Source organism: Odocoileus virginianus, unplaced genomic scaffold (assembly GCF_023699985.2).
Source record: "Odocoileus virginianus isolate 20LAN1187 ecotype Illinois unplaced genomic scaffold, Ovbor_1.2 Unplaced_Scaffold_6, whole genome shotgun sequence".
Lineage (NCBI taxonomy): Eukaryota > Metazoa > Chordata > Mammalia > Artiodactyla > Cervidae > Odocoileus > Odocoileus virginianus.
Window position 1 is genome coordinate 1,975,225 of NW_027224268.1, and position 25,635 is coordinate 2,000,859.

General features: G+C 38.1%; 1 protein-coding gene across 5 annotated transcripts in view; it reads right to left on the reverse strand.

The window, feature by feature from the left end:
- GLRA2 (glycine receptor alpha 2) overlaps nt 1–25,635 on the reverse strand; it is a 189,235-nt gene that overhangs the window by 119,127 nt on the left and 44,473 nt on the right. For all 5 annotated transcript variants that reach the window (XM_020877628.2, XM_020877627.2, XM_070462606.1 and 2 more), the window contains 2 exons: nt 19,113–19,336; nt 323–405 (listed from right to left, as the gene is read on the reverse strand). In XM_020877628.2, coding sequence (XP_020733287.1) covers nt 323–405; nt 19,113–19,336 — 307 coding nt within the window. The remainder of the gene's footprint in view (nt 1–322; nt 406–19,112; nt 19,337–25,635) is intronic.

Genomic DNA, 25,635 nt, shown 5'->3' on the forward strand with positions numbered 1-25,635 from the left:
AGAAGGAAATACAATTTTCTGACTAGAGAGCGATTCATTATAGAGGTTAAATGACTAATAATCTTAATTTTCCCAGGAGACATTTTCATTTCAAAGAAAAGCTTACTGAATCAGGCTTGTTTTTTTATGAAGGGCAAGTTATTTGGCTTTTTACTTTGAAAAATGGTCTTTGTGCTCTTGGGTCCGTCCCTTAGGACCTTGGGAGTTGTTAAATAAGTATAGATGGACTCTTATGGGTTTTTTTTCTCCTTAACAACACACTGAGAAGAACCAGGTCATTGCTTAAAACAAGCAGGTGGTTATTTCAGTAGTAGTGACTTACAACTCTCCAGCTGCATTGTACAAGTCTGGACATCCATTGGAAAATTCTTCAAGTCCATGGGACAGGATAAGGTCAAGGTGAGCCTTACCAAAGAAAAGAAAATTGAAAACAAGTTTTTAATTTGTGAGATCTGATTCTTGAGAAGCAAACCAAAAATATATTTGGTATTAAGCAGAGTGACACTGATACAGAGGATGAACTCTCAGCTCTCACTAAGGACAATGTTTTCTAATTTTCAAATGAGCAGTAGCCATTGGTAACTTTTTTAAATACTGTAGAATTTTGCTGTAAACTTTTACTCTCCATTTCCCATCTTCCAGTCTCTGACTGTCACCTCCCCAGTAGCACTGGTCTGAAGTTTATTCTAGCATCAAGAAGAGGTGTCTGGGGGGAAGGGATAGTTAGGGGTTTTGTGAAGGTCATGTACACACTGCTGTATTAAAAATGGATAACCAACAAAGGACCTATTGTATAGCACAGGGAACTCTGCTCAATATTATGTGCCAGCCTGGATGGGAGGGGGTTTGGGGGAGAATGGATACATGTATATGTATGGCTGAGTCCCTTTGCTGTTCACCTGAAACTACCACAACATTGTTAATTGGCTATACCCCAATTACAATAAAAAGTTTAAAGTTACAAAAATAAATAAATACATAATGTAAGTGATTAAATAAATAAAGAAAGAAGAGCATTGAGAAATAATGTAACAGGAAAGTGGCCTTTTATGCACACTGATGTCCAAAAGATGTAAAATTTATCATGCTTTGAAGTTGGACAGGTGGGCTTTGCTTCAAGGACAAAAAATGGTGTAATAAGCATAATTGGTTGTGGCAAGTATTGGCTCTCCTTCCATCAAATGGGCAAATACTTCACTATCTTTTCATTTGCTAACTACATGGACAGGTCAATTGTATATTGTAGCATTCATTCTAGAATTTTCACAAATCTGGAGCAGGTAATTCTGGATCTAAAAAGCCATTTGAGGATCGTAACTTGTACATAGTCTTCACTTCTCTGCATCCTTGAGGGACTACTGTTTCCCTTTCCTTAATTTTCTAAGCTCCAGCCACCTCTGATCAAGTCTTTTATCAGGATATCGATTAATTCACCATCTCTTTTCCACTATTTCCTTTCTCAGTCCTCGAGGAAATGCTGCATACCTCTTGCTCTTCAGTTTTTTTATACCTCAGAGATTAAAAGAAGGAAATTAAGGTTGAGAATCAGCAGATCTGTGTTCCCTTTCAAGAACTGCCTCCGACTGTCTCTGTCCCCAAAGCAAGACATTAAACTTGATAAACATGCATCCTTAAGAATCCACCTGCAGTGCGGGAGACCTGGCTTCGATCCCTGGGTTGGGAAGATCCCCTAGAGAAGGGAAAGGCTACCCACTCCAATATTCTGGCCTAGAAAATTCCATGGACTGTATAGTCCATGAGGTCACAAAGAGTTGGACACAACTGAGTGACTTTCACTTCACTATCAAATGATGAAGTAGAATCAAATGATGCTTATTGCCACTTAGCTATAATGCTAGAATCCATGTTATTCTGAAGTTCACTGTTCCAAGTTTCTGTTCGTTTTCTCTCAAATATCCCTTCTATCCATAGACCCCTTTGATTCTTGCACTGTTACCTAAACTCTTCCTTTCTGTCATGCTCTCCCTTCCTGGTTCCCTTTTCTTTCCTTTCTCAGCTTTATGCTATACCTATTCAATCCAAAACAAAATAATAATAATAAAAAAGAGTGGCCCAGTTATTTTAAAGAAAGAAAAGATTTGGGATTTGAAGTGAGATTAGACAAAGAATCCATGATGACAATCTTCAAAATCATTAAAATATAACAATGACAGAGAAAAGCAAGATACAAAAACAGATCAGTGTACTCCCAATCATGTAAAAATGTTTTCAATATTAGAAGTGAACACAGCACTATATTAAGAGTAGTTATTTTTGGTTGACGGGATGATTCATACTATTTGTTTTTTAACTCTTTATTCATTCTGTGTTATCTATATTGACAAGTATAGGCTATTTGAAGATGATCAACTTTATGTGTTAAGAATGCCTTTCTTCAAACAATAGCTGAAAGGTAAAATTATTAAATTATGTTTTACTCAGTAATGTTTTGCTATTACTATAATAGTAATATATTATTATATTATAGTATATATTACATACCATATTATATATATAGTATACTATATACTATACTATATACTATATAGTATAATATATATAGTATACATTAGTATATTATACATAATAATATATTATTATATATAGTAATATATTATTATTGTTAAAATTTTGCCACAAACATACAGTATTTCACCTTCATTGCTAAATAAATTACCTACCTTCTGTGAGCTATTCTGAGAACACAAATACCACATATCTAAAGGGAAAGAAATAGTTCTGAGTTCTAAATATCCAAGTTAAAATAACATTTTAGACAGGAAAAATGATTTTTGTCAGTTTTGAAGTTCATCTACATATATCAATATAAATATAGTTAAATATATTTAAATTTCTTCCTAGCATAAATACTTTGTTGTTTTTTTTTGAGGTTTTATTTTATTGAGATCAATGTCATGAACTCTTCAACATAAAGGAAGAGTAAGAATCAAAATGAAAATCTCTAGTAATCAGAAATTTTAAAAAAATTGACACTTTATTAAGGGAGGGGAATTTCAAAAGGATCTGTAGGTTTAAAATTGTTATTAACACAGTAAGAATCTATTTTTTTGAATTTTTTACAGAGGAAATATTTTCATCAAACAAAAATATGTCTATCATATAAAAATAACCAGAGGGCATGTGCATAGTTTAATTGAATCAAAACCAGAAAACCTGGAAATTTCATTGTGATTTTGAAAAGTTTACTTTTGAGAAATTAGAAACTAATAGTAGAAATGAATAGTTTTAAAACATGCAACAAGGGAATCAGTGGAATTTTGTTTGCTGTTGGAAGCAACCCGATTTTAATATTCTTAATCATAGGTTTGCTTAATTGGATTCTTTTATGAACTTTTCACATTTATTTAGGGAAAAAAGCTTCAGGCATGATATTTCTGGCTTTGTGGCAGCTATAACAATCCTACAGAGTTCTTGGGGTCAAAACTATTAACACCATGGAAAAGCCACACTGAGTGAAATTCCCAAAGAGCCTGAAATTCTCTGAATCTCAGTCTCAGCTGAGAACTGTGTGTGTATTTCCCTCCTTCCTTATTTGTTTTTCTATTTCCCTTTCTAGATAGGTTTTGTATGGGAACTCAATGGGTGTCAATAACAAGGAGGCAAGTTAACAGCTCCCCACTTTATTAAATCATGTCACCATCTGAGCAAATGGGAAGCGATTGGAAAGATCTAATAAGTTCTTTCATGGACCACAGAGTCTATAATTTATGATGTCTAGTTTACCACACATCTGCAGGCCTAAAACACAGACTTGCATTTTACTTAGTTTTTTTTTTCTTTTTCACTGACGTATATGTTAAACACAGTAAAAATATACAAATCGTAAGTTACAGCACGATACCTTTTTTACATCTACACCCAACTGTTTAACAAGCACCGAGATCCAGACTTAGAATATTCCCATCACCCAGAACACTCCCTTGTGCTCTCTTCTCAGTCAAGAACCTTCCAAAGTAACCACTATTGATTTTTAAAAGCTATCTTTAGATTTAAAAACATGGGTTTGGGAGAAAAGTGAGCTTGATATTATTTTGTACAGAGATACAGAGTGAAGTGAAAGTCACTCAGTCGTGTCCAACTATTTGCGACCCCATGGACTATAGCAGTCCATGGAATTCTCCAGGCCAGAATACTGGAGTAGGTAGCCTTTCCCTTCTCCAGGGGATCTTCCCAACCTTAGGGATCGAACCCAGGTCTCCCGCATTGCAGGCAGATTCTTTACCAGCTGAGCCACAGGGAAGCCCAAGAATACTGGAGTGGGTAGCCTATCCCTTCTCCAGCGGATCTTCCCAACCCAGGAATGAACCAGGGTCTCCTGCATTGCAGGCAGATTATTTACCAACTGAGCTATCAGGGAAGCCCAAGAGATGTAGAAATTGCACCAAATAAGACTGGCACATACAACATGTACCAAATCTTTTATCTCCTTTACTCTGGCTCTCCATCTTTTTTTCCATGAAAGTGAAAGTCACTCAGTCGTGTCTGACTCTTTGCGACCTCATGGACTATACAGTCCATGGAATTCTCCAGGCCAGAATACTGAATGGGTAGCCGTTCCCTTCTTCAGGGGATCTTCCCAACCCAGGGGTCAAACCCAGGTCTCCCACATTGCAGGCAGATTCTTTACCAGCTGAGCCACCAGGGAAACCCAAGAATACTGGAGTGGGTAGCCTATCCCTTCTCCAGCAGATCTTCCCAACCCATTTGACTTTTCTTAAAGAATTCATTTAATGAAGCATTATCACACATCCCCCTCTGTTATTGTGAAGACATGCAGGCATTCAGAGCACACTTGCTCCTGTTTGCCCAAGAGAAAGAATAAAGTTCCCTTATAGAAACCCTGCTTCTTTATACAGAGTGAGAAGGCTGAGCAAACATTTCTATTTTGAAAGCAAAAGGATAAGACAAAGCACAGGAAATCAGCTTCCCCCATTCCATTCCTTACTACTTTCCTATTTAGTTCACCTTGCTCATCATACCAGCTTAGGTTTATATCTTACTTAAAGTTTAAATGACTGATAGATGCAGACATTGTAAACCATGTTAATATTACAGTTTTTTAAATCAAATGAATTTTTTAAAATTTACTTATTTCTCTCCTATGCAAGGTTCTTCCCTTATGCAAGAACCACAAAGGCTACAAGTTTCCCTTTTTACAATCTAAAATAATGCCTTTAACAGAGTAGGTATTCAGTAAACATTTGTTGAACAAATGAATGAATCAGCATCCTCAAGGTCTGTGGGAGAATGTAAGGCTTTTATTCAGCAGAAATGGGAAAACACAAAGGATTTAGACGAGAAGCAGGGTCATCAGAGCCCATGTCGTTTAGTTGCTCAGTCATGTCTGATTCTTTGCAACCCCATGGACTGTAGCAAGTCAGGCTTCCCTGTCCTTCACCATCTCTTGGAGCTTGCTCAAACTCATATCCACTGAGTTGGTGATGCCATCCAACCATCTCGTCCTCTATTGTCCCCTTCTGCCTCTCGGGAGGCAGGTAAGGTGGTCTGGTATTCCTGTCTGTTGAAGAACTTTCCACAGTTTGTTGTGAAGTCAACAAACTTTGACTTTGTAAAGTCAAAGGCTTTAGCATAGTCAATGAAGCAAAAGTAGATTTTTTTTTTAAATTCTCTTGCTTTTTCTATGATCCAACAGATATTGGCAATTTGATCTCTGATTCCTCTGCCTTTTCTAAATCCAGCTTGAACATCTGGAAGTTCTTGGTTCATGTACTGTTGAAGCCTAGCTTGGAGAATTTTGAGCATTACTTTGCTGGTGTGTGAGATGAGTGCAATTGTATGGTGGTTTGAACGTTCTTTGGCATGCCTTTCTTTGGGATTGGAATGAAAACTGACCTTTTCCAGTCCTGTGGCCACTGCTGAGTTTTCCAAATTTGCTGGCATATTGAGTGCAGCACTTTAACAGCATCATCTTTTAGGATTTGAAATAGCTCAGCTGGACAATTCCATCACCTCCACTAGCTTTGTTCATAGTGATGCTTCCTAAGGCCCACTTGACTTTGCACTCCAGGATGTCTGGCTCTAGGTGAGTGATCACACCATCATGGTTATCTGGGTCATTAAGATCTTTTTTGTATAGTTCTTCTGTGTATTCTTGCCACTTCTTCTTAATATCTTCTGCTTCTGTTAGGTCCATACTGTTTCTGTCCTTTATTATGCCCATCTTCACATGAAATGTTCCCTTGGTGTCTCTAATTTCCTTGAAGAGCTCTCTAGTCTTTCCCATTCTATTGTTATCCTCTATTTCTTTACATTGATCCCTTAGGAAGGCTTTCTTATCTCTCCTGCTATTCTTTGGAACTCAGCATTCAGATGGGTATATTTTCCTTTTCTCCTTTGCCTTTCACTTCTCTTTTTTTCTCAGCTATTTGTAAGGCCTCCTCAGACAACCATTTTGCCTTTTGCATTTCTTTTTCTTGGGGATGGTTTTGATCACTGCCTCCTGTGTACAATGTCACAAACCTCTGTTCATAGTTCTTCAGGCACTCTATCTATCAGATCTAATCCCTTGAATCTATTTGTCACTCCACTGTATAATCATAATTATACAGTGTAAAATCATAATTATACATAATTGTTATAATTGTACGTGTGTGTAATTGTAATTATACGTATAAGAACACTCCAGAGCCCATGGGGTGTTGCCAAATTCCAAGACCGGCAAAGGAAGCCAGAAAGCTTGCCTGGCCCCTCTCTGTAAGTTGCTAGCATTTCTAGTGGGAACTAGAAATTAGGCAAACCAAATGGAAAGAAAGCCAGAAAGCCATGTCCACCTGTCCTCTAGCCTTCATCAGGTAGCTGGGTCCATGGCCAGGACTGTTCTCATATTGCTAGAAGCATGCATGTTAATCACTTTATAATTTCGTGGTGGACAGAAGGTTCCTTGACTTGTAAAGCAACTACTCATTCATAGAGAATTCCGTGTAAGTGGAAGAGCCTTCCCAGTCAAAGATTCTTGAGGGAAGAAAAGGCTATTTGAAGAGAAAACGAATTTTCAGATGGAATTGCAAATTGTCCTGAGAGATCTTCTTGCCTAAAGAAAAGATTTCCAACATTCAAAGAGAGTTAATTTTGATATAGTAGTCTGTCTTGTTTGGAAAGGAAGGGTAAAGGGAGGCTTTTGTGTTTTAGGAAAAGCAAGAGTCTCAGGTATATTCCTGCCGTTCCTCTCTCAGGGACCATGCTTAGCATATTCTGTGTGGCATATGCAAACCTTCAGTGGGACATGGAAATAGCAGAGGGGATAGAACCTATGTTCTTTTAGGGTTAAAATGCTTAATGAGGAAAAATAAAACTTCAAGTGATTTCAATAGTATTTATAATCATTCTGTGAGCACCTGCTTCAAGTCAAGTGCTCTCATTATTTTGCAGTCATGGAGTACTATCCCAGGAGGCAGAGAGAATTCTCTCTGGTTTTGAGATAAGCACATTGGAGCTCAGAGAGGTTAAGCCATTTCCCCAAAGTCACAAAAACGGTAAGCAACCACAGTTAGATTTGAACCCAACTGTAATTGATGTCAAAGTTTGTTTATTATTTTCTGCTCTACAATGTTCCTTCTTAGAAAAAGAATCTGTTGCTAGTTTATCATCCTCTTTTGTCTGTGAAGCTAGCAGAATAGGTTGTAGACACCTTGGTTGTCTTCATATTTTCTGCAGTTATTCAGGCTTCCCATGACTTTTTCTTTTAAAAACTCCTCGAGCCTCCCCTGGCCACCTCCTAGAATGGAAGCATCATTGACTGCGGATCCAGGGGCCTGGGTGGTGGACCAGGCTTATAGAGAAAGAGCGGTTTGACCTTAACTATATCTCTGAGCCTCATTCCTTACCCACAACTCCATCCTGCTCAAAATTTCTATGATTCTAAACTGCAAGTGAAGGTGACTAGCATAAAAATTTCCTCTTATAGGTGGATTTCCACTCTTGAATGTGATGAAAGCCTTAAGTTTAAATAATAATGCTTCTTAAAATTAGAACTTTCTGGCAGTCTGGGTATATATTTGTTTCCCCCGTAGGGCTTTGTCACACCACATCCTAGAACACTATTCACTCTTTCTCCTAAAATGTTAAGGACAGCCTTACTGTACAGTGTAGGTCGTGTAGGTCTGTTGACTCTTTCCTCTCAGGTACTTGGAAATTTCTGAACCACGTGACATTCTAATGCCAGGGAGATTTGACAGGATGCATCATGTATTAAACAAGAGTGTCCTTCTTAAGTGAAATTAGCCTGGAGCAAGTTAGAAGTCAAGTTAGACATGCATCATTTATACAACCCACACATATGGGGAGATGGAGGGAAGGAGTTAGAGTGGTCATTGGATTAAAAGATACCATTAGGCTAGTTGTCTGACCAGAGTCTTCTTTAGCACAGTGGGTTTCAAAGTCTGGTCGATGTAGGTATCATCTGAGGGGCTTGGTAGGAATGCAGATTCTCAGACCCTCCTGAGAAATAGCTCAGTTAATGCTGGGCTGATCTTGTGGAGTACATTTTAAGAAGCTCTACTTCAGCATGTCCCAAGGAGGACTTCAGTTACTGTCCATATGATGGACTAAGAGGAGAACATTTTGAAAGAGAAATAGGCAGGGATTTAGAAAGAGGTCTGTGGTTTTTTCAGTGGCATCAGCACTCTCTTTGGAAAATAAGACTTTCTACTCGAAACCTTGTCTGGACAATTAGGCTCAAGAAGACTTCTAAGTGACTGGATCAGGGGTAGTGAGACAGTAAGGGTGATTAGTCATGAACCTCAGTCACCAGGGAGAGGCATGCTGCTAAGGGCAAGGCAGAACACACAAGGTCAATTCATTGGCAACCAAGAATATGGTAGGTATGGCTAGAAAAAAACTGGGGTAGCTGCTGAGAAGAGTGGAAGGTGCAGCAGAGAAGAACTCAAACCAGATGCTTGTTAACACACACAAGTGTGCAAAAGTAGGTAGTGGGACTCTACTCAGGGCAGTAGCAGTGTATCAGAGTGCTATCTCTGGTCTCTGACTAGAAAATCTAATATCCCCAAGAGTTACTGAGAAATTTTAAATAAAGTTGGGGTGGTGACTGCAACATTCACTGGATGATCCCCAACTAAAGATTTATAAAAACCCCTGGTACTGGTCAGGGATGAGGACAGCGCATGGAGGGAGACCAGCTCCATGTCTTTAGTCAGGAGGGATTCATGTTAAACAGAACTCCATCTGTGGTATAATCTAGTATATCCATTCAGCAATTTTTGGCAAGCATTTATTGGGCATCATGCTTATCAGACACTTAAAATAACAGTTTCTTTGAAGGGATCATAGATTATATTACTAATATATTAATATATGTGTATATATGTATTCTTTTTATGGAGTCTATTCCAATAGTTGTGCATTTATTACTCATCTTTTTAAAGTTGTTTTCAAATTCTCATTTAAAGAATGTTCCAGGTTATGTAAATCAGACATAGCTGAACTCAGTCAACTAAAAGGCTTTTCATTACTCCCTTTCATTACACTGGGTAGAGTGAATAACCTACCTTACAGATATAGACCCTGAGAGGGCCCTTTGGGTCTGTCAGGGAAGTATGACTTACAATAATTATTTGATTCTGAATTAAAACTCAAGGTACCCACAAAAGGATCCTTGTCCACAGAGAACAAAAATAAATCGGTCCAAGTTTGGCTAGGCAGGCAAGGCATGAAGTTTTGAAGCTCATCTTCTGAAATCTCTGTAATGCAATGGCCACTTTGACCTTGCTCATCATGTGAAGCATAGAGATGGTCTTGCTCATTCCAGCCCTAAGCCGTTCCCCTGGTCCCCAGGCAGGCGCAGATGTGGCATTGCCTGGTAAGACTGTTTATATAAGTAAAGGTTGAAAAGTCATGGTGTGGAAATTATTAGGATTCTGGAAAGATTCCAGGGCATTGTCCTGATCAAACTCCTCCCAACTCTTATCCCTGGGTTTGGAAGGTCTGCTGGAGAAGGGAATGGCAACCCACTCCAGTATTCTTGCCTGGAGAATCCCATGGACAGAGGAGCCTGGTGGGCTATAGTCCATGGGGTCCCAAAGAGTCAGACATGACTGAGCTACTAACACTTTCATAATGGAATAATAGACATTTAGTTAAAGGCTTCCCTGACTATTAAGATGAAAATCTAGGGAGAGAGTACTGTTTCAAGTACTGCTAGTCATTTCCTCCTTTGTGTATATGAGTTGATAGGTTCTCAGGTTCCTTACCAGTATCCCCAAGAGCAGACTTTGATATTAAGAGTATCAAATGGAGGGATGAAGCTAGATGGATAACAGGGCTCAAAATTTTGTGGCTAGGACACTGGTGAGAAATCATTTCTTCAGTTTTATCTAAGATTGAAACTAAACCCAAGGTTGGTAATAAGCTTTGCTATTAGTCTATCCTTTTAGTTAATTCCAAATAAGGGTAAGACCTGTTTCTCCATGTTGACCTTGGGTTTTTCAAGGAGTGAATGGCAACAGTGCTGGTTCATCAGCTATTCTGCTCCTCTCCCCTGACTAAAATACCAGTGGCTGACTAGGAAGGTCTATGTTTACCAAACATAAAGGCATCACAGAAAATACCCATATGCATTCAGCAGTGCTAGCTGGGAAGGACAAAAATACAATATCTGCTCCCATCTGTGCCTTGTCCCTTTGGAAAATGTGCACACATATGGTGGGCCCATGTTAATTAAGTCCAAATATGGATTGGATTCAACTTGGAGAGCAGCAGATAAATCTGCAGCTAAAACTTTTCCAAATGCTCTGATGCTTCCTGAACGAAAATGTTTTCAAGGTGTTGAATAGGAGAGGGATACAATGAACGCCATCAGAAAGAAGAGCTCAGATGATCAAAGATTCAAATCACCAATTCTGCCCACATTTTAGTTACATTTTAAATTTCAGTCATTTAACAGCTAATATTTATTTATACACCAAATATTCATGAAAACAAAATGTTACTAACCTGCACATTAAAATAATGAGAGCTAACTTGTCCATGGTTACTGTATTGTCTGAGTTCACAGCTATTTAATGGTGATGCTGAGTTGAAAAAAGAGGGAATAGCCTTGTATAGCAATTCTCTTACTGTTTTATTTGGCATTATTTTACTTTTGGCAAAAAATAAAAAGAACTGCCGATGTGATTTTAAGAAAACCAAAGTAACTTTTATCTGCTGATAGCTGAGAGCAAAATTGTGTTGCTTGGCTAGCATTTTCCTGCATTACAACTTCAGTTGTAGTAACTGATGGAAAGTTGTTGGCCACTGTTTCTCCACGGCTAAGGTTGAAGAGAGACTGAAGTATTGGTCAGAGGGAAAGATAGCCCATTCTTGATTAGATAACACTTTGAAACTAAGTACAGTTCCTTAGTTGACTCTTAAGCAGCTAACATAGGGGCCTGCTAACTTCTGAGGCTGGACAATATTTTCCCATTTTAAAATGGGAATGTCCTTCCTTTGGGTTATGTACTATGAGAATGCACGAAAGCAATCCGTGTGTCTCACGAGCATCATGGTAATATTGTGTGTGTTTATTTTGGGATTAATGCCATCCAGGAAGCCTTTGAAAAGCAGCACTATGGACCAGGCAGAAGCCCACATCAACATAAGTTGAGCAGGCTCACCAGGACCTCTGAATTTCCTTTGGTTTCCTGTCATAAGAAAATGCAGGTGATGAATAATGGTATACTAGCCCTTGAACTCTACTGGTTCAAATCTACTAGGTGATTTCCTTCAGTCTACATATCCAGATGATAATTATCTCAGTCAACCATCTTTGTATAATTGTCTGAAAGTATATAAACCCATAATTCATGAATACATTCTAAAATGATATTTCTTGGATACTCCTGCTGGTTGAATCAGAGAGTATGCATGATCTAATTTGCGATTGGGAAATTTCTCAGTAGGGAGCTTAGTATTAAGTATTAGTCTCTGTGCAAACTATATGTTGAATATAAGGCTGCCTCTTAAACAGCAAGTAGTCTAACCTTCCCTACCCCACTCCAAAGTCAGGTTCCTCTCCTCAGAAGTTAGATATTCAGTTTGGGAGAAAAGCTTCAAAGATCCAAGAGTAGTTTGAGATAGGCCTCACAATTCAGAATCTCCTATTGCTGTCTCCCAAGCCCTAAGGAACATGAAGAACCCACTCATTTTTCCTCATCCCAAAGGAACCTTGTAGTTAGGGAAGGAAGAGATCATTTTGAAAATTATTATAGACTTAGGACAGAGCCTCAGACTTCCTCTAATCTCCTGGTTCAATCTCATTTTATAGTAAGGAAAGTGAGACTCAGAATGATAAACTGATGGGCTTAGAGAGGCTAGTCTTTGAGCCTAGAGGATACAGTGAATGATGGAAGGAAGTGTGGTGCTCCTGTGCCCTAAGCTACTATCTTGGTATTCTGTTCTTTGCATCACCACTTTCAGAGCAAACTCTAATGAATATTAATGCAGTGGAAAGTTACCTCCAAAAAAAGAATAACCTACCGGTTGCTATTGCTAGTCCAATCAGGTAAACAGTCAAGGACACGTGGTCATGCCGCCTGCCTTGTATTTCATTGCATAATTCCTCTTTTCCTTCAAACAGGGGTAAGATCCTTACTCTGTTGTGTCTGAACCAGTATTACGCCCTTAAGTGTATGTGTATTTCTGAACCCAATCAGGAGTGCAGTTTCTCGTGTTGTCAGAGAATCTGTCAGGTACAGAACATACTTTCTAGACTTTAATGCTTCTACCCTCAGCTGCTCCTTTTTTGAGGCCCACTCTCCAAACATGCACCCTCCGCACCACTTAGCTCAGTTTCCTGCTGAAGCCACCAGCATATATGCATGCCAGCGCCTCCCAGCCTCCTAACCTTGCTTGCCTCTAGGAAGAAGGGAATCGTGGTTTCCATGGTATTTTCCAGCATTTCTCTGAAGCCTCACTGCTTAATTCCGATGTGGGCGCTTATGTTACAGTCATTAATTACTGCATTAAGTCAAGTCACAAAACTAATGAGGATTTGGACACAGAGTTGGAAAATGAGAATGTAATTTTGCCTGGATTATAGGATATAAAGATAAACATGGTCCAAATATGCACAGAGAGAAGAAATCACAGCTTTGCATAGCTGCCTTCTAATAGAAAATATGTGCTTATGTGTCTCATCAAAATTGAGAGTAAGATAATCAAAGTATCACCATTGGTAACAGTTAGGCAGGTCTTAGTTCGCTGTGCATTCCATTTTCAGCTCTGACATCTAAATAAAGAATGTTCTTTTTTTCCTGTGCCATAACAATCATTCTATAACTGAAGTTAGAATCTTTGAGGTTCTTGCATCAGGCCATAGCATGAGTCAAGAATAGGAGGCGATGTTAGAAAAGCTGACCTTTCATGTGTGTGGATAAAGACAGGTCATTAGATAGGATTATTTGGGGAGCATGGTTGGATACTTGTTTAGAAATCTACACTTCACCTCCTCTCATTGCTGCATGTAAACTATAATCCGAGAGAGAGAGAAGGCATGTCAGTTCCAAAGAGTTCTCTATGACAACTCAGATACTACTGGGATGGTGGGACACTGAATCCTCGACACCTGGATTTATGAATTGAATTAAAAGGAATTAACAAGGAAATCACCTCTAACACCATAAAGGAGTAAGTTTCAGGTCAGATTAAGTTGATGATGAGGGTGACATGGAGTACTGTTGTGGAGGAACAGTCGCAGAACTATTTATTGTTTGGAGAACTCTATGCAGCTGGCAGATAGCATAAGACCCCCAGCTACTTGATCAGTCAAAGAAGAAGACAGTGAAGGCAAACAGTAATGTCCAGAAATAGTGGGGATCTATTCTGGTCAGCTTACTCTTTGACTTCTACAGACTGGGACAGAAAGCACAATCATGAAATTACAAGAAAATACCAAGGGCCCCAGAGTGGAGGGCAATGCCATTTTTGACTATCTATGCTTGTAGCATATACTGTGTTCTACTAAAGCTCTTAAGCAAATCATCTCTATTTCAAAGCTGAGGAAATGGAGGTTCGGAGGGAGAACAAATTTTCCCTAGCTCACACAGTTAGTTCTGAGGCCAGAGACCCTAGCTCAAGGCTATTTGACTCTAAAAGCGTTGTTGACTATAGTATCAGAAGGAACCAAGATAGCATTCAATATCATAAAGTTCAGAGTAGGGGCCTCAAACTGTGCAGCAAACTGAAAACTGCAACATGAAGAACTTCTTGGTGCTGATTTTACACACTGTAAAATTAAACCAGAAACATAATATTGGTGATCAAACATGTCCACTAACTCTGGTGTGGTGAAAATTTATGAAAGCAAAATCAGTGATGTAATCCCTCCATCCTTATAAAAATGGTAGCCATTTGTTTATCATGTTAACAAATATAGGGAAAAGACTGATTTAAGTTGTAGCAAATATGATTTAAGTTATATAAGGAAGAATTTCTGGAGGTTTCCCTGGTGGTCCAGTGGTTAAGAATCTGCCTTCCAATACAGGGGACACAGGTTCGATCCCTGGCTGGGGAACTAAGATCCCACATGCCACAGGACAACTTAAGTCCACGCACCACAACTAGAGAAGCCCACCGTCCAAACTGCTGAGCCCATGTGCTCCAGAGCCCATGGTAAGCAGCTAGGAAAAGCCTGTGCACTGCAACAAAGACCCAGCACAGACAAAAATAATAAATAAACTAAAAATAATAATTATGCACAATATTAGAGTAACATATAAAATCTGCTTCTTTGATGGTCCTTAAAAATCGAATAGGGCTTCCTTGGTGGCTCAGAGGGTAAAGCGTCTGCCTGCAATGCGGGAGACCCGAGTTTGATCCCTGGGTCAGGAAGATCCCCTGGAGAAGGAAACGGCAACCCACTCCAGTATTCTTGCCTGGAAATCCCATGGACAGAGGAGCCTGGCGGGCTACAGTCCACGGGGTCGCAAAGAGTCGGACATGACTGAGCACAAACCCAAAATCAAAACTGTGGCATCTTGAATTTAAACAGTCTTTTTGGTCATTTGTGAAATTAGAAGATACTTTACATTCACATCTTAAATCTTACCTCTTTCCTCTAATAGTCCTTTGAAAATTGAGTCCCCAAAAGATTTTTTCCAAAACCATATGTCTTTTGAATCATATTTGTTTGTGTCTTTAAATTGGAATTGGAGTAAATGAAGAATTAATGTGAGGTAGGAGATGATAGCTCTGAAACAGATGTCAAGAGCTTTGATTGTTGTCCACGCTTTCCTATTTATGGTCTCCATTATTTTAACTCATTTAATTTTTGAAAGAAGTCACTTCCTTATCAGTAAAACAAGAATATTTTGCAAGGTAATGCGTTAAAAAAAATCCTATGCATCTATAAAAGTCAGCATTCTAGCAGAAAATTCTTAGAAGCAATGAGAAGGAAGGGAAGAAAACAGATATTAGCAAAGACATTGTGGACATCTGAGACCAGCTGCTTCTCTTTAAAAATGCTCACCCTCTCCTTTTTTCTTTCATATTGCACACCATATGCTATGATGTCCTAACTTCTACTACAATTTACTATACTTGATTCAGTAAATATTATTTGAGCAATAATATGTATGATACTCGAGGCTCACTTCTTTATTTCACTATGGATTTTGGCCTTTTTAAGTAATATAAATTTAGAATTTGAGTGTCTCTGAAGAGACTGTACAAAGCAAGATGTGTGTCCTTGTTTACATTTTGGTCAAGAATGGTCAGTACTTAATGGGGTGGGTCAACAGAAAAGCTTCAAAACGGAGTAAGATCAAACATGTCAGGGAAGTGAATAATTAAAAAATAGAAATCAGAGGTTAAGTAGACAGAAACAAATTTGACACTTGTTCGCCAACAGAGACTATGTCCTGCATCACTGTATATATTGCTTAAATTTTATTCAGGTACTCCAGGTATTTGAATCTGCAGGACACTTATGGATTTCTGGTCTGCTGTCACTCCCTTTTTTAAACTTTTGTCTTCTGACTAACATATATTACATTGTGGGAAGTGGGATCTTGCTTGTTATAAAGTCAGTGGCTGCATAGTTCTCTTTGTGTTTTGTTTGGCCATCAAAGCCTTGGGCTCTAGTCTCCATGCAGAGTTAATTCTACCTCTGCTCCTACAAAATTAAGAAAGTGTAGAATTTTTCCTGGATGCAGCGCTTCTATCCATATGCTTTAGGTTTCAGGAAAATTCATATACGAAGCATAACCATAGGACATTATTTTTTTTTAATGTGGACCAATGTTGAAGTAATTATTAAAATGTGTCAGATGGAGGCAATTCATGAGTTTATCTTTGGTGTTTCTGTTGTATCCCTTCCTTGTATCTTTCTTAACTCTCTTTGTCCTATCTGAGCTTTCCTCTCAGGCATCCAACATGCTCGTTCCACTATTCTTCACAGACATTAAACCTACTATCTGAAAGAAAATTTCATGTCAGTTCTTTATAGTTTAGTATGAATCGAGGACAACATGTTCCCTCTCCTGCGGGCATTTGCATTGTAAACCTGAGAATCGAGAGAAAGTCTTTCCTAATGGAATGTCAGCGAGGACTTTCCAGCACCTTTTAGACATCAGAAACTAATCTTTAACCTTGAGTTGGACCTGTAGCCGGGCATGTCTTAGCACTAATTCCTCCTTACCCTCTAGTTAAGATGGGCCAAGTGACTCAAATAAACAGGAGTGTAGGTGCCAACCCCCAAATTCTAACAATATTTGAGTCACAGAATTCGTTTGCAGAGTTAGAGCCACTTTTCTTTCCCTTGTTCCTATTTATTCCTGCTACTTAAATTATCTTATGTGTGCCTGCCTTGTTAGGCTGGAGCCCTTCCAGGGCAGAGACCACATTTTACTCAGCTCTGGATCTCTAGGCCCGGCACGGTGTCTGGCTCACTGAAAAAACCCTTCCTGGCAAATAATTAGATTCCTGCAGTTCAAATCTGCCAAAAGCCGTGTTTCCTTAAAATTGTATGCCCAGTTCTCTTACACCAAGGGTCTTTCCCCTCATTTCATAGACTATCCACCACGAAGGAAAAGTCGAAACTAGTCTGTCCACCCAACCCCAAACAATTGTTGGGGGTATTTCAGAGCCTACTGGGAAGCAGAGATAGAAGAATTGCCTCTGAATCTAGTCTGATGAACATTATATTCTTCATGGTTCTAGAATGCAAGGGCTTTATAGAACAGAAGGAAAAGAAAGCTAGTTTCATTTCAGCAGTGCATGATGCCAGGTATTTACTAGAGCCAGTGCCACCCAAGGCCCAGAGGGTTAGCTGGAGCAGCCGATACTCTCTGCTGCTTTTTATAACTCTCTTTCCCAGCACCATGCTCTGTGTATTCCCATTTCATCAGGTCACATCAACTTAGGTCGTGCCCAATACTGCATCTTATGCCAAATGCATCACTGTGTGGAATATTCTGTTTCCTTAAAAAATTATAAAAATAAAGATAAATTCCTTAAAAATAAAGTAGGAGAAGTCTCCCTGATTCTTTGTGAAAGCAGTGACTTTGCCAGTTTTTCCTTCCAAAAGACATTGCAGCTATCCACTATCAGCAAGCTGTGAAATTGCTAGGTTAAGAATGGAATGTACAGTACAGAACCAAATTGTACATAGAGTTGTGAAATACAATTTTGGTGGTGGTGAGTGGTAAGTCTGCAAACTTGTGAAAACCATTTGCAAAGATACTTGCTGTCCACTTTGTTTTTTGGTAGTAAGATTAGAGAGAAAGGGGATTCTATAAATGATCTTTAAAATGTCAATATTTATTCAATATATTTGATAGCTCTCATATACAATACACAGTCTTGGCCATTTGGGAGGGGATATAAAAGATGGAAAATCCAAATATCTTGACTTTAAAAGACTTATTATTTAGAAAGAATGTTAATTTTAAAATACAAAGAGCCATCATATCATTTATTGAGGACATACCATACATGTCAGGAACTGTGGCAAGTATTTTTATATACTCTATATCAGCGGTTGGCAATCTGTGACCAAAGGGCTAAATCTAGTCTATCATCTGTTTTTGTAAATAAAGTTTTACTGAAACACAGCCACATCTATTTGTTTGAGTATTTCCTATGACTGTTTTGTGCTATAATGGCAGAGTTGAGTAGCTGTGAGAGCGTTGAAACAGTCTGACCTGCAAAACTAAAATAGTTTCTATCTGCCCCTTATAGAAAATATTTGCTGACCTTTGCTGTATATAATTCATTCTCACAAGAATACTCAGAGATACAGTGTTTCGCATTTTCCAATTAAGGTAACTGAAGGTATAGCTTATGTAACTTAGCAAGTGGCAAAGCATGGATTTAATTCTAGATTTATCTGGTTCCAAAAATCTATGTTCTTATGATATATTTGTATATAGAAGTAGCCAAAATATGGGGTAGGAAGAAGTCAGAGCCTTATAGATTCACAGAGAAACTATTATTAGGGTTCAGAAAAGAGAGATTATTTTGATCATAGGGTGATAAAGATTCTGGAAAAGATTATATTTGAATACAGAAGTAAAAATGCATCTGAGGAATTTTCTGTCCCAAGCTCAAGCCCAAGAAAAGTTAACAGATGAAGGTCAGATGTTTAGTTAGAAGTAGAGCTGAGATTAGAACCAGTTTCCCATTCACTGAGCTCTAAGTATGCCGTCAGTGACCATACTGAACCATTGAATCTTTGTGTGTGTGTGTGTGTGTGTGTGTGGTTAAATGCCATAGAATGGCATAATTATTTGAAATGAAATGTATGTTGAATGACACATACAAAAACTTGTATGTTTTACTTAGTAGTAATTGAACTAAACGGCCTGCACTTCCTTTATTGAATCAATCAAAAAAAAATATTTGTGCAGACATTTATATGATACCACCACCTAACCAACATCCTACCAAATATATTTTGGTTGTGGAAGATTACACTTCTGAGACAATGAGAACCACTGGCATGCTCAACGACTTTCATTTCAAATAATAAACAAGAGACCACAAAGGATAATATTCATATCCATCTTGCCCTGCAGAATCAGGTGGCTCTAGGCCAGGAGGAGAATGGAGAAGCGAGCCGAGGGTAGCTGAAGGAAGCTTACCTGATACTGTAGAGGACTTTGCCATTTTTTGAAATGCGAAGTAATTTGTTGTCAGTGGTAACATCATGGAAGTTGGCCCCCTTCTCATTGGCAAAGAACAAATCTGGTTTCCAAATGGAGTCCAGCATCGATGGGTCCAGGTCCAGAGAATCATCAGGGTACTCGCTATATGCCAACCGTGAATCGTTCCACTGTTGTCTCAGAAAAATATTCACTCGGTAGTCCTACAGAAACGCCATGCATAAGAGTTATCTATCAACCACTCTGACATATTTTCCCCTCACTCTTCTCCCTGATTTGATGTGTGCCGTGTTGGTATCTGAATAAACCCGACTGTGTATATCTTGGCCAAAATAAACCACTCAATTCTATTAGGAGTGGGAACAGACGGGAGAAAGAAAGAAACCAAAACACTAATGGAACAAGCTGAGTTGGTTGAATTTTTATTTAATCATTCTGGGTGGAAAGAATTTGCCTGCAATGCAGGAGATGTGAGTTTGATCCCTGGGTCAGGAAGATCCCCTGGAGAAGGAAATGACAACCCACTCCAGTATTCTTGCCTGGAAAATCCCACAGACAGAGGAGCCTGGTGGGCTACAGTCCATGGGGTTGCAAAGTCAGACATGACTTAGCAACTAAACAACAAATAACAACCATCCAATTTTGCTGTAGAAAAAGATAGTGGTAAGAACAGCAGTCAGCCTGCGATGGCATATTGTCAAATAAAACTGATTTATTTTCCAAATCAGAAATGACATGATCTCTGTTTTCAATCTTCTCAGATGCTTTGGGCAGAAGAAAAGCCACTCTGTAATTTTGTAGTGGAAATCTTATTATAAAACTCTGATATGATGGGGCAGTATTTTTTAAATTCATCAACATAAATATTAAGATGTTTCATGTTGACAAGATAATTCCCTTACAGCTACTTACTTTTGAAACTCTTAAATATTTTATCATTTCTCTGAATGGGTTGTATATACGGTAGTCGACTTGATGCTTCATCAAAACAGAAATCTCTTTCATGTTTTCCTCATCTGAGCACCTTTTGATAAAAGTGTTCCTCCCCGTGGAAACTCAGATACACCCTATCATTCCCACTTGGCCTGGAAATTTTCTTCTGTGCTAATGAATCAGCGTGAAGCAGTAACTTCTCTTCAGAGGAGTTTGACTTAAAGGCCTTTAGGTTCAAGGAAATCGTTGCTTTGCTTGATAGAGCACACCCAATAGAGGCTTCAACAGCCTTCCCTAGTCAAGAGGGACTACGGTTCAGAGTGAACAGTTGTCCACATCTGCCACCTGTGGGCTTTTAGGGTGATATATACTCATCCCATCTTACTCTCTTTACCTTTTCCACCTTCATTTGCTTTGTCTCCACATCTTTGTTTTGGCATCTGGATCTTGTGTCATTGCTTACTTTTCTGTAACGGTGACCAACATGTCCTAGTTTGCCTAAGAACTTTTCCAATTTAGCCTCAGAAGTCCCACATTCAGGGAACCCACTCAGTCATAGGCAAAACTTGGATGATTGGTTTTTCTATCAGGTACAATGGAGACCACCTCAGGATGGTCTGTTTTGGTTAATCCCTTTAGAGCCAAAAGAAAAATCGTAACTAGATTATAAAGATCTGGGTGGATAAAAGAGCATCAATCCAGTTCCTTCTCCTTAATCAGTAAACTCTCCAAATTATGACTTTTCCCCATAATACAGCCATTTGACAATCAGGCTGGTAGAGTATTTTGGAAATGGCAGTTCTTAGAAAGAGTGCCCCATGCGGGTTTAAAGAATGCTAATAATCAAATAGTTACTAACTTCTGGAAATGAGTCATTAAAGCCTAGCTTCTTAGGAAAAGCTGAAATACATTTTTAATAATGACTATATGTTTCTCTATTGTACAACATAAAGACTTTTTGACTTGGAAAATTTTATCAGCTGATTTTTATTTGGGATTATTGGACAGAGGAACTTGGCAGGCTACAGTCCATAGGGTTGCAAAGAGTCGGACACAACTGAGCAACTTCATTTTACTTGATACCAGGCCTGCGAAGCAAATTCCCAGACCTGAGAGGGTGCTGTTGTGGGCCCAGGGAAGCTTCCATTCCATTCTATTTGCTCATTGGCTATCCCCTCCCCTCAAGAGTAAACCAAGAGAATGGCAAAATCTTAAAAGTTCTCCCATCACATATTTTGCATTTTTGGAATTATTCAAAGGAATCAGAGGATAGTAACTGGAAGGAGATGACCACTTAGTGTTTCATTGGCAACAGGAGTTACTGGAAGCTTTGGAGTTTTGTGTGAGTAAAGAATGGAAATGTGTGATTTGTGGGAAACAAAACAGGGGCTGTTGAAAATAAAATAATCCAATTTGCATATAAATAGGTACTAGATAGACCAACTGTGATATTTTCTAAAGATTTCCTGAAGGAAAAATAATGCAGTGTCTCCACTATGTGACAACTACCCCTTTTATTTCCCTTAGGGTGGGAACCAATTATCCTTAATAAAATTTTTTTTGTGTGAGGGTTTATGAGATTGGTTCAGTAGGAGGTAGGAGAGAAGAGGATGTCATCTCTTAGTCAATTCTGGAGGTAGAAAAATTCTAAGTATAGGAAGTAATGATAGCTGGAAATAACAGAGATGAATGGGTTAAATTTCTTAGGCCATAGGGAGACCCCTACCCCGGAAGGAAACAGAAAGAGAGAGGCCATGAAAAGTCGGAGAGTGAGCGTTCAGCAACAAAATCACCAGGAGAACATCACTGTAGTCCTCCTTTGAACCTGAGAATGATTTAAATATGCATTTTGAGAGATTCCAGCGAATATTACATTAGTGACATAAAATATGAAACATTGACTTTAAAAAAAACTCAATATAAACTTTCCCAGCTAATGTACATCTTTTAAAAAAGTCTTTCCCACAGGTTTTCTTCTCCAGTGTTTCCTATTTTGCTATTTTGAATTTTCTTCCAATATCAGAACTTTAAAAAAGAGCACTGAATCTATCTTATCACAATAGACCCACTAACTGTCTAAGAGTTAATTTAAAATAAATTAATTAGCCTGTTCATAAGCAAGGATAAGTGGAAAAGTTAGAGGAGAAAATATATTTTATGCCATAGTGACAGGAATTATATGAAGTAAGACTTATTAGATCTTTTGGAAGTATTTTTTCTTTATAATGTATAGGAATTAAAATTTTCCTTAATTTTGTTCATGATGGTAATACATTATTCCAGAATAAATGGCAACCCTTAAAACTTTAAAGAATAGAAAAGAACACCCAAGGATATAGAGAAGTAGATAGCCAAAGAAAAGATCTTCCAGGGCTGTGCCCGTATGATTCTTTCAGTTCACTATCATTTTCAATGTAGGGTACAAATTTGACATATGATTTATCCATGCACTGCCTCTGTTTATTTACAGATAGGTTTATTCTCTCAAGATATTCCAAACCACTGGAGATGGTTATATTGCTCTGTAGCCTTTCTTTGTCTTTATTTTTGCTTCTAGGTTTAATGAAATATTAAAGGAGAAGTAAATATTGAGAGACATGCTTAAGTGCAGACTGAATTTTCTTTTATACTGCCTTGTCTCTCCAGAGATATATTCTACTTCAAATAAATGAGATATCTCCTTGTATTAAAATTTGTTTTTCTATGATTGACTCCCTGGGTACTAGATTAGATAATGGAAACATTTAAATTAAAAAGTATGTGTATGTATATCTATATATATTTATTTTTGTATGTGCATGTCTGTATGTGTGTAAATGCATACATATATCTTTTATTTTTCAAGGCTATGTGTAAGTCATAGAATCTTTATATATTCTTAACACAGGTAATACAGGTACCTATATTCCCTACTATTACTTCACATCAAATTTAGAATTTCTAAAGTTTTACTTTTTTGGTACCTTCTAATTCTATGCCCATGCCACAGAGATTGTTTCCTTAAATTGAATTATTTTGTTATATTTAGTCTAGCATTTGTACTTGGGGATTGCCACTCTATCTCATCTGCATTCATATTAAACTTCACTACGTCTCTCTTTTTATTTTATATGTATATATTTTTCAGTCCAGTTATGTCATAAAGTTTTCAAAGATATGCTTTGTGGATTTTTCACAGACCTATAGGGCAGTTTGGTTTTAACTTCTAGCTACACTGCAATAATGTTTTCATCATCTTGAGTTTGTGCTAGCTTTGAATATGGAAAGTTAGCTTTGAATTTGAAATTATGGGAGGAGCAGTTGCTTTATGATGAATTCAGGTTTTAACATTGCATTTTTAATTTAGAGACCAAGGTCACCTTGTAACTTACATTAACAAAATGTTAGGTTGATTCTTGGTTCTCCCTTAAGAATTTAGAAATAAAGAATGTAGGTACCTGCTATTCCTGGTAAGTTAGCATGTCTTTATGAGTTGCTTATGCGACTGTAGAATGAAAAGGAGCCTGTAATGTCATTCCAGCAGTTAGAGCAACCATACATTCTCCTAAGGGAATATCCACATCAATCTTATCCAGTTCTTTGGGAACGTGATTTCAGTCTAGAGGTAAAACAACTCTTAACCCTGCAACAGTAACCAGCAGAGGATGTGGAATTTGGGGAAGATTCCGGGGAGCTGGAATCATATTCTAGAGATACTCTCTGAGTAGACACATTTTGTACACTCTCAGCTCTTTCTACCCCCTCCCTGCTGTTGCGATCTATTTCCTGCTGCTTTGGCATGGGGAATGTTCTAACACTCACAGGTTCAAGTCACATTTTGTTCACCCACATCCTTCCAGGCAGTTATTTGGAAGGTTTGGGGAGACTGTCTCTTCTCCATTTTTTAATGGCCCAACCTTGGGGACAGCTGCATGCAGATGGCATACAAATATTCTTGATCTTTACTGACACTATCCGTATTCCTGAACTATGCCTTTGTGTTAGGAAGGAAGGGCTTGCAAATACAGCCCTCATCCTGTAAATTAACTTGCCGTCACTAGCTAAAGAAAAGGGGGAAAGAAAGAAAAGGAAATGGTAAACTGACATTCCGAAACCAAATTATAACCTGTCTCATCATACACCCCTTTCTGGTCTAATGAGTCTTTTGGAATCATAAAAAAAAAAAAATTGTCCCACTGAATACTCCTAATACAGGGTCAGCTAGTGACCATCAACAGATCCCTGTGACTTTTAATGAACAGAAGTATATATTTTGAAATAATGTGTATGACCATAATGATCCATCCATAAAAATATTCCTTAGAATAACACAAATATATTGTCCTGTGAGTGCACATCTTCAACAATAATATGCCAAAGAGTAAGAGGCAATATGAGTCCCTGTGTGAACCTGTTCTTTGCAGGGAGTAAGTAACAACAGTAATTTAGTGGGATTTCATCAAGCATAATAAGAGACACTGCACAGCACCAAAAGAAAGTCATACTGAGTTCTTAAAACAGATACTTATTGCCTCTTATTTAGAAACAAACATCCAAACTAAATTCTTCAATAATACTGCCAAGAGTTGTGGGATAAGAGTGGGATATGAGAGAAATCAACATGTTTAGAAACTCAAAATTCTGATAAATTCTTGGGGAAAAAATCATTCCAGAAAACATAGGGAAAGCAAAACTATTATTCTCCCTCCATTCATAGCACTAATCAACATCCTCGATAACTACATACATTACTGTGCATAAAAGCTAAGAGTCTGATGTCTTATCAACTAAAGAATTCAAGGAAGAATTTGGTTCTGTTTAATTTTTTTGACCATTTTTTGAGCCATATTTTGTGAGTATATTCATGAGCGGTAGAGTCTCAGGGTTTTGGTAAGGGAAATTTGGGCTGTGATGACACTCTCTGGGTGCATCAGGTAGATACCTAGGCAGAGCCTAAAAGATCTGGAAACATAAGATCTTTTCAAGGTGAAGCAATTCTCATGTTCTTATGATCACCTGCATATAATGTCTATTTAAATGATGATGCCTTACATCCCCAAATTGACAATCTATGGCCTGTGGGCCAAATTTGGCCACAATCTGTGTTCATAAGTAAAGTTTTTTTTTTTCTGGAGTATAGCCATACCCATTTCCTTACTACTGTTTGTGGCTGCTTTTATGCTGAAAGGGTGGGATTAAGTAGTTGTGACAAAAATTGTCTGGTCCTCAAAGTCTTAAGTATTTACTGTCTGGTGTTTTCGAGAATGTTTGCTAGTCCCTACCCTACATGACACGAGAATTTATTCTTTGACTTAAGCATGGTAGAGTTTCAAAAATTTTTTTTTAGTTTCACATAAGAGCCATAATTAAAGAAAATAAAGATACTTTTTAAAAGCCAAATTCAGTTTGTTATTACATCAGAAGCTAAGAAATAAAATAGAAGAAGCATATAGGCATCATTCTTCTGATCATGCGATTCAATACATCTCATAGAGCAGAATAGACAGGCCATTGATATTACGCTTGGGCAATGATTTCCAAGTTTTCTCATAGGAAACAAGACAAAGGACACTTTAGTAAGTGGCCAAGA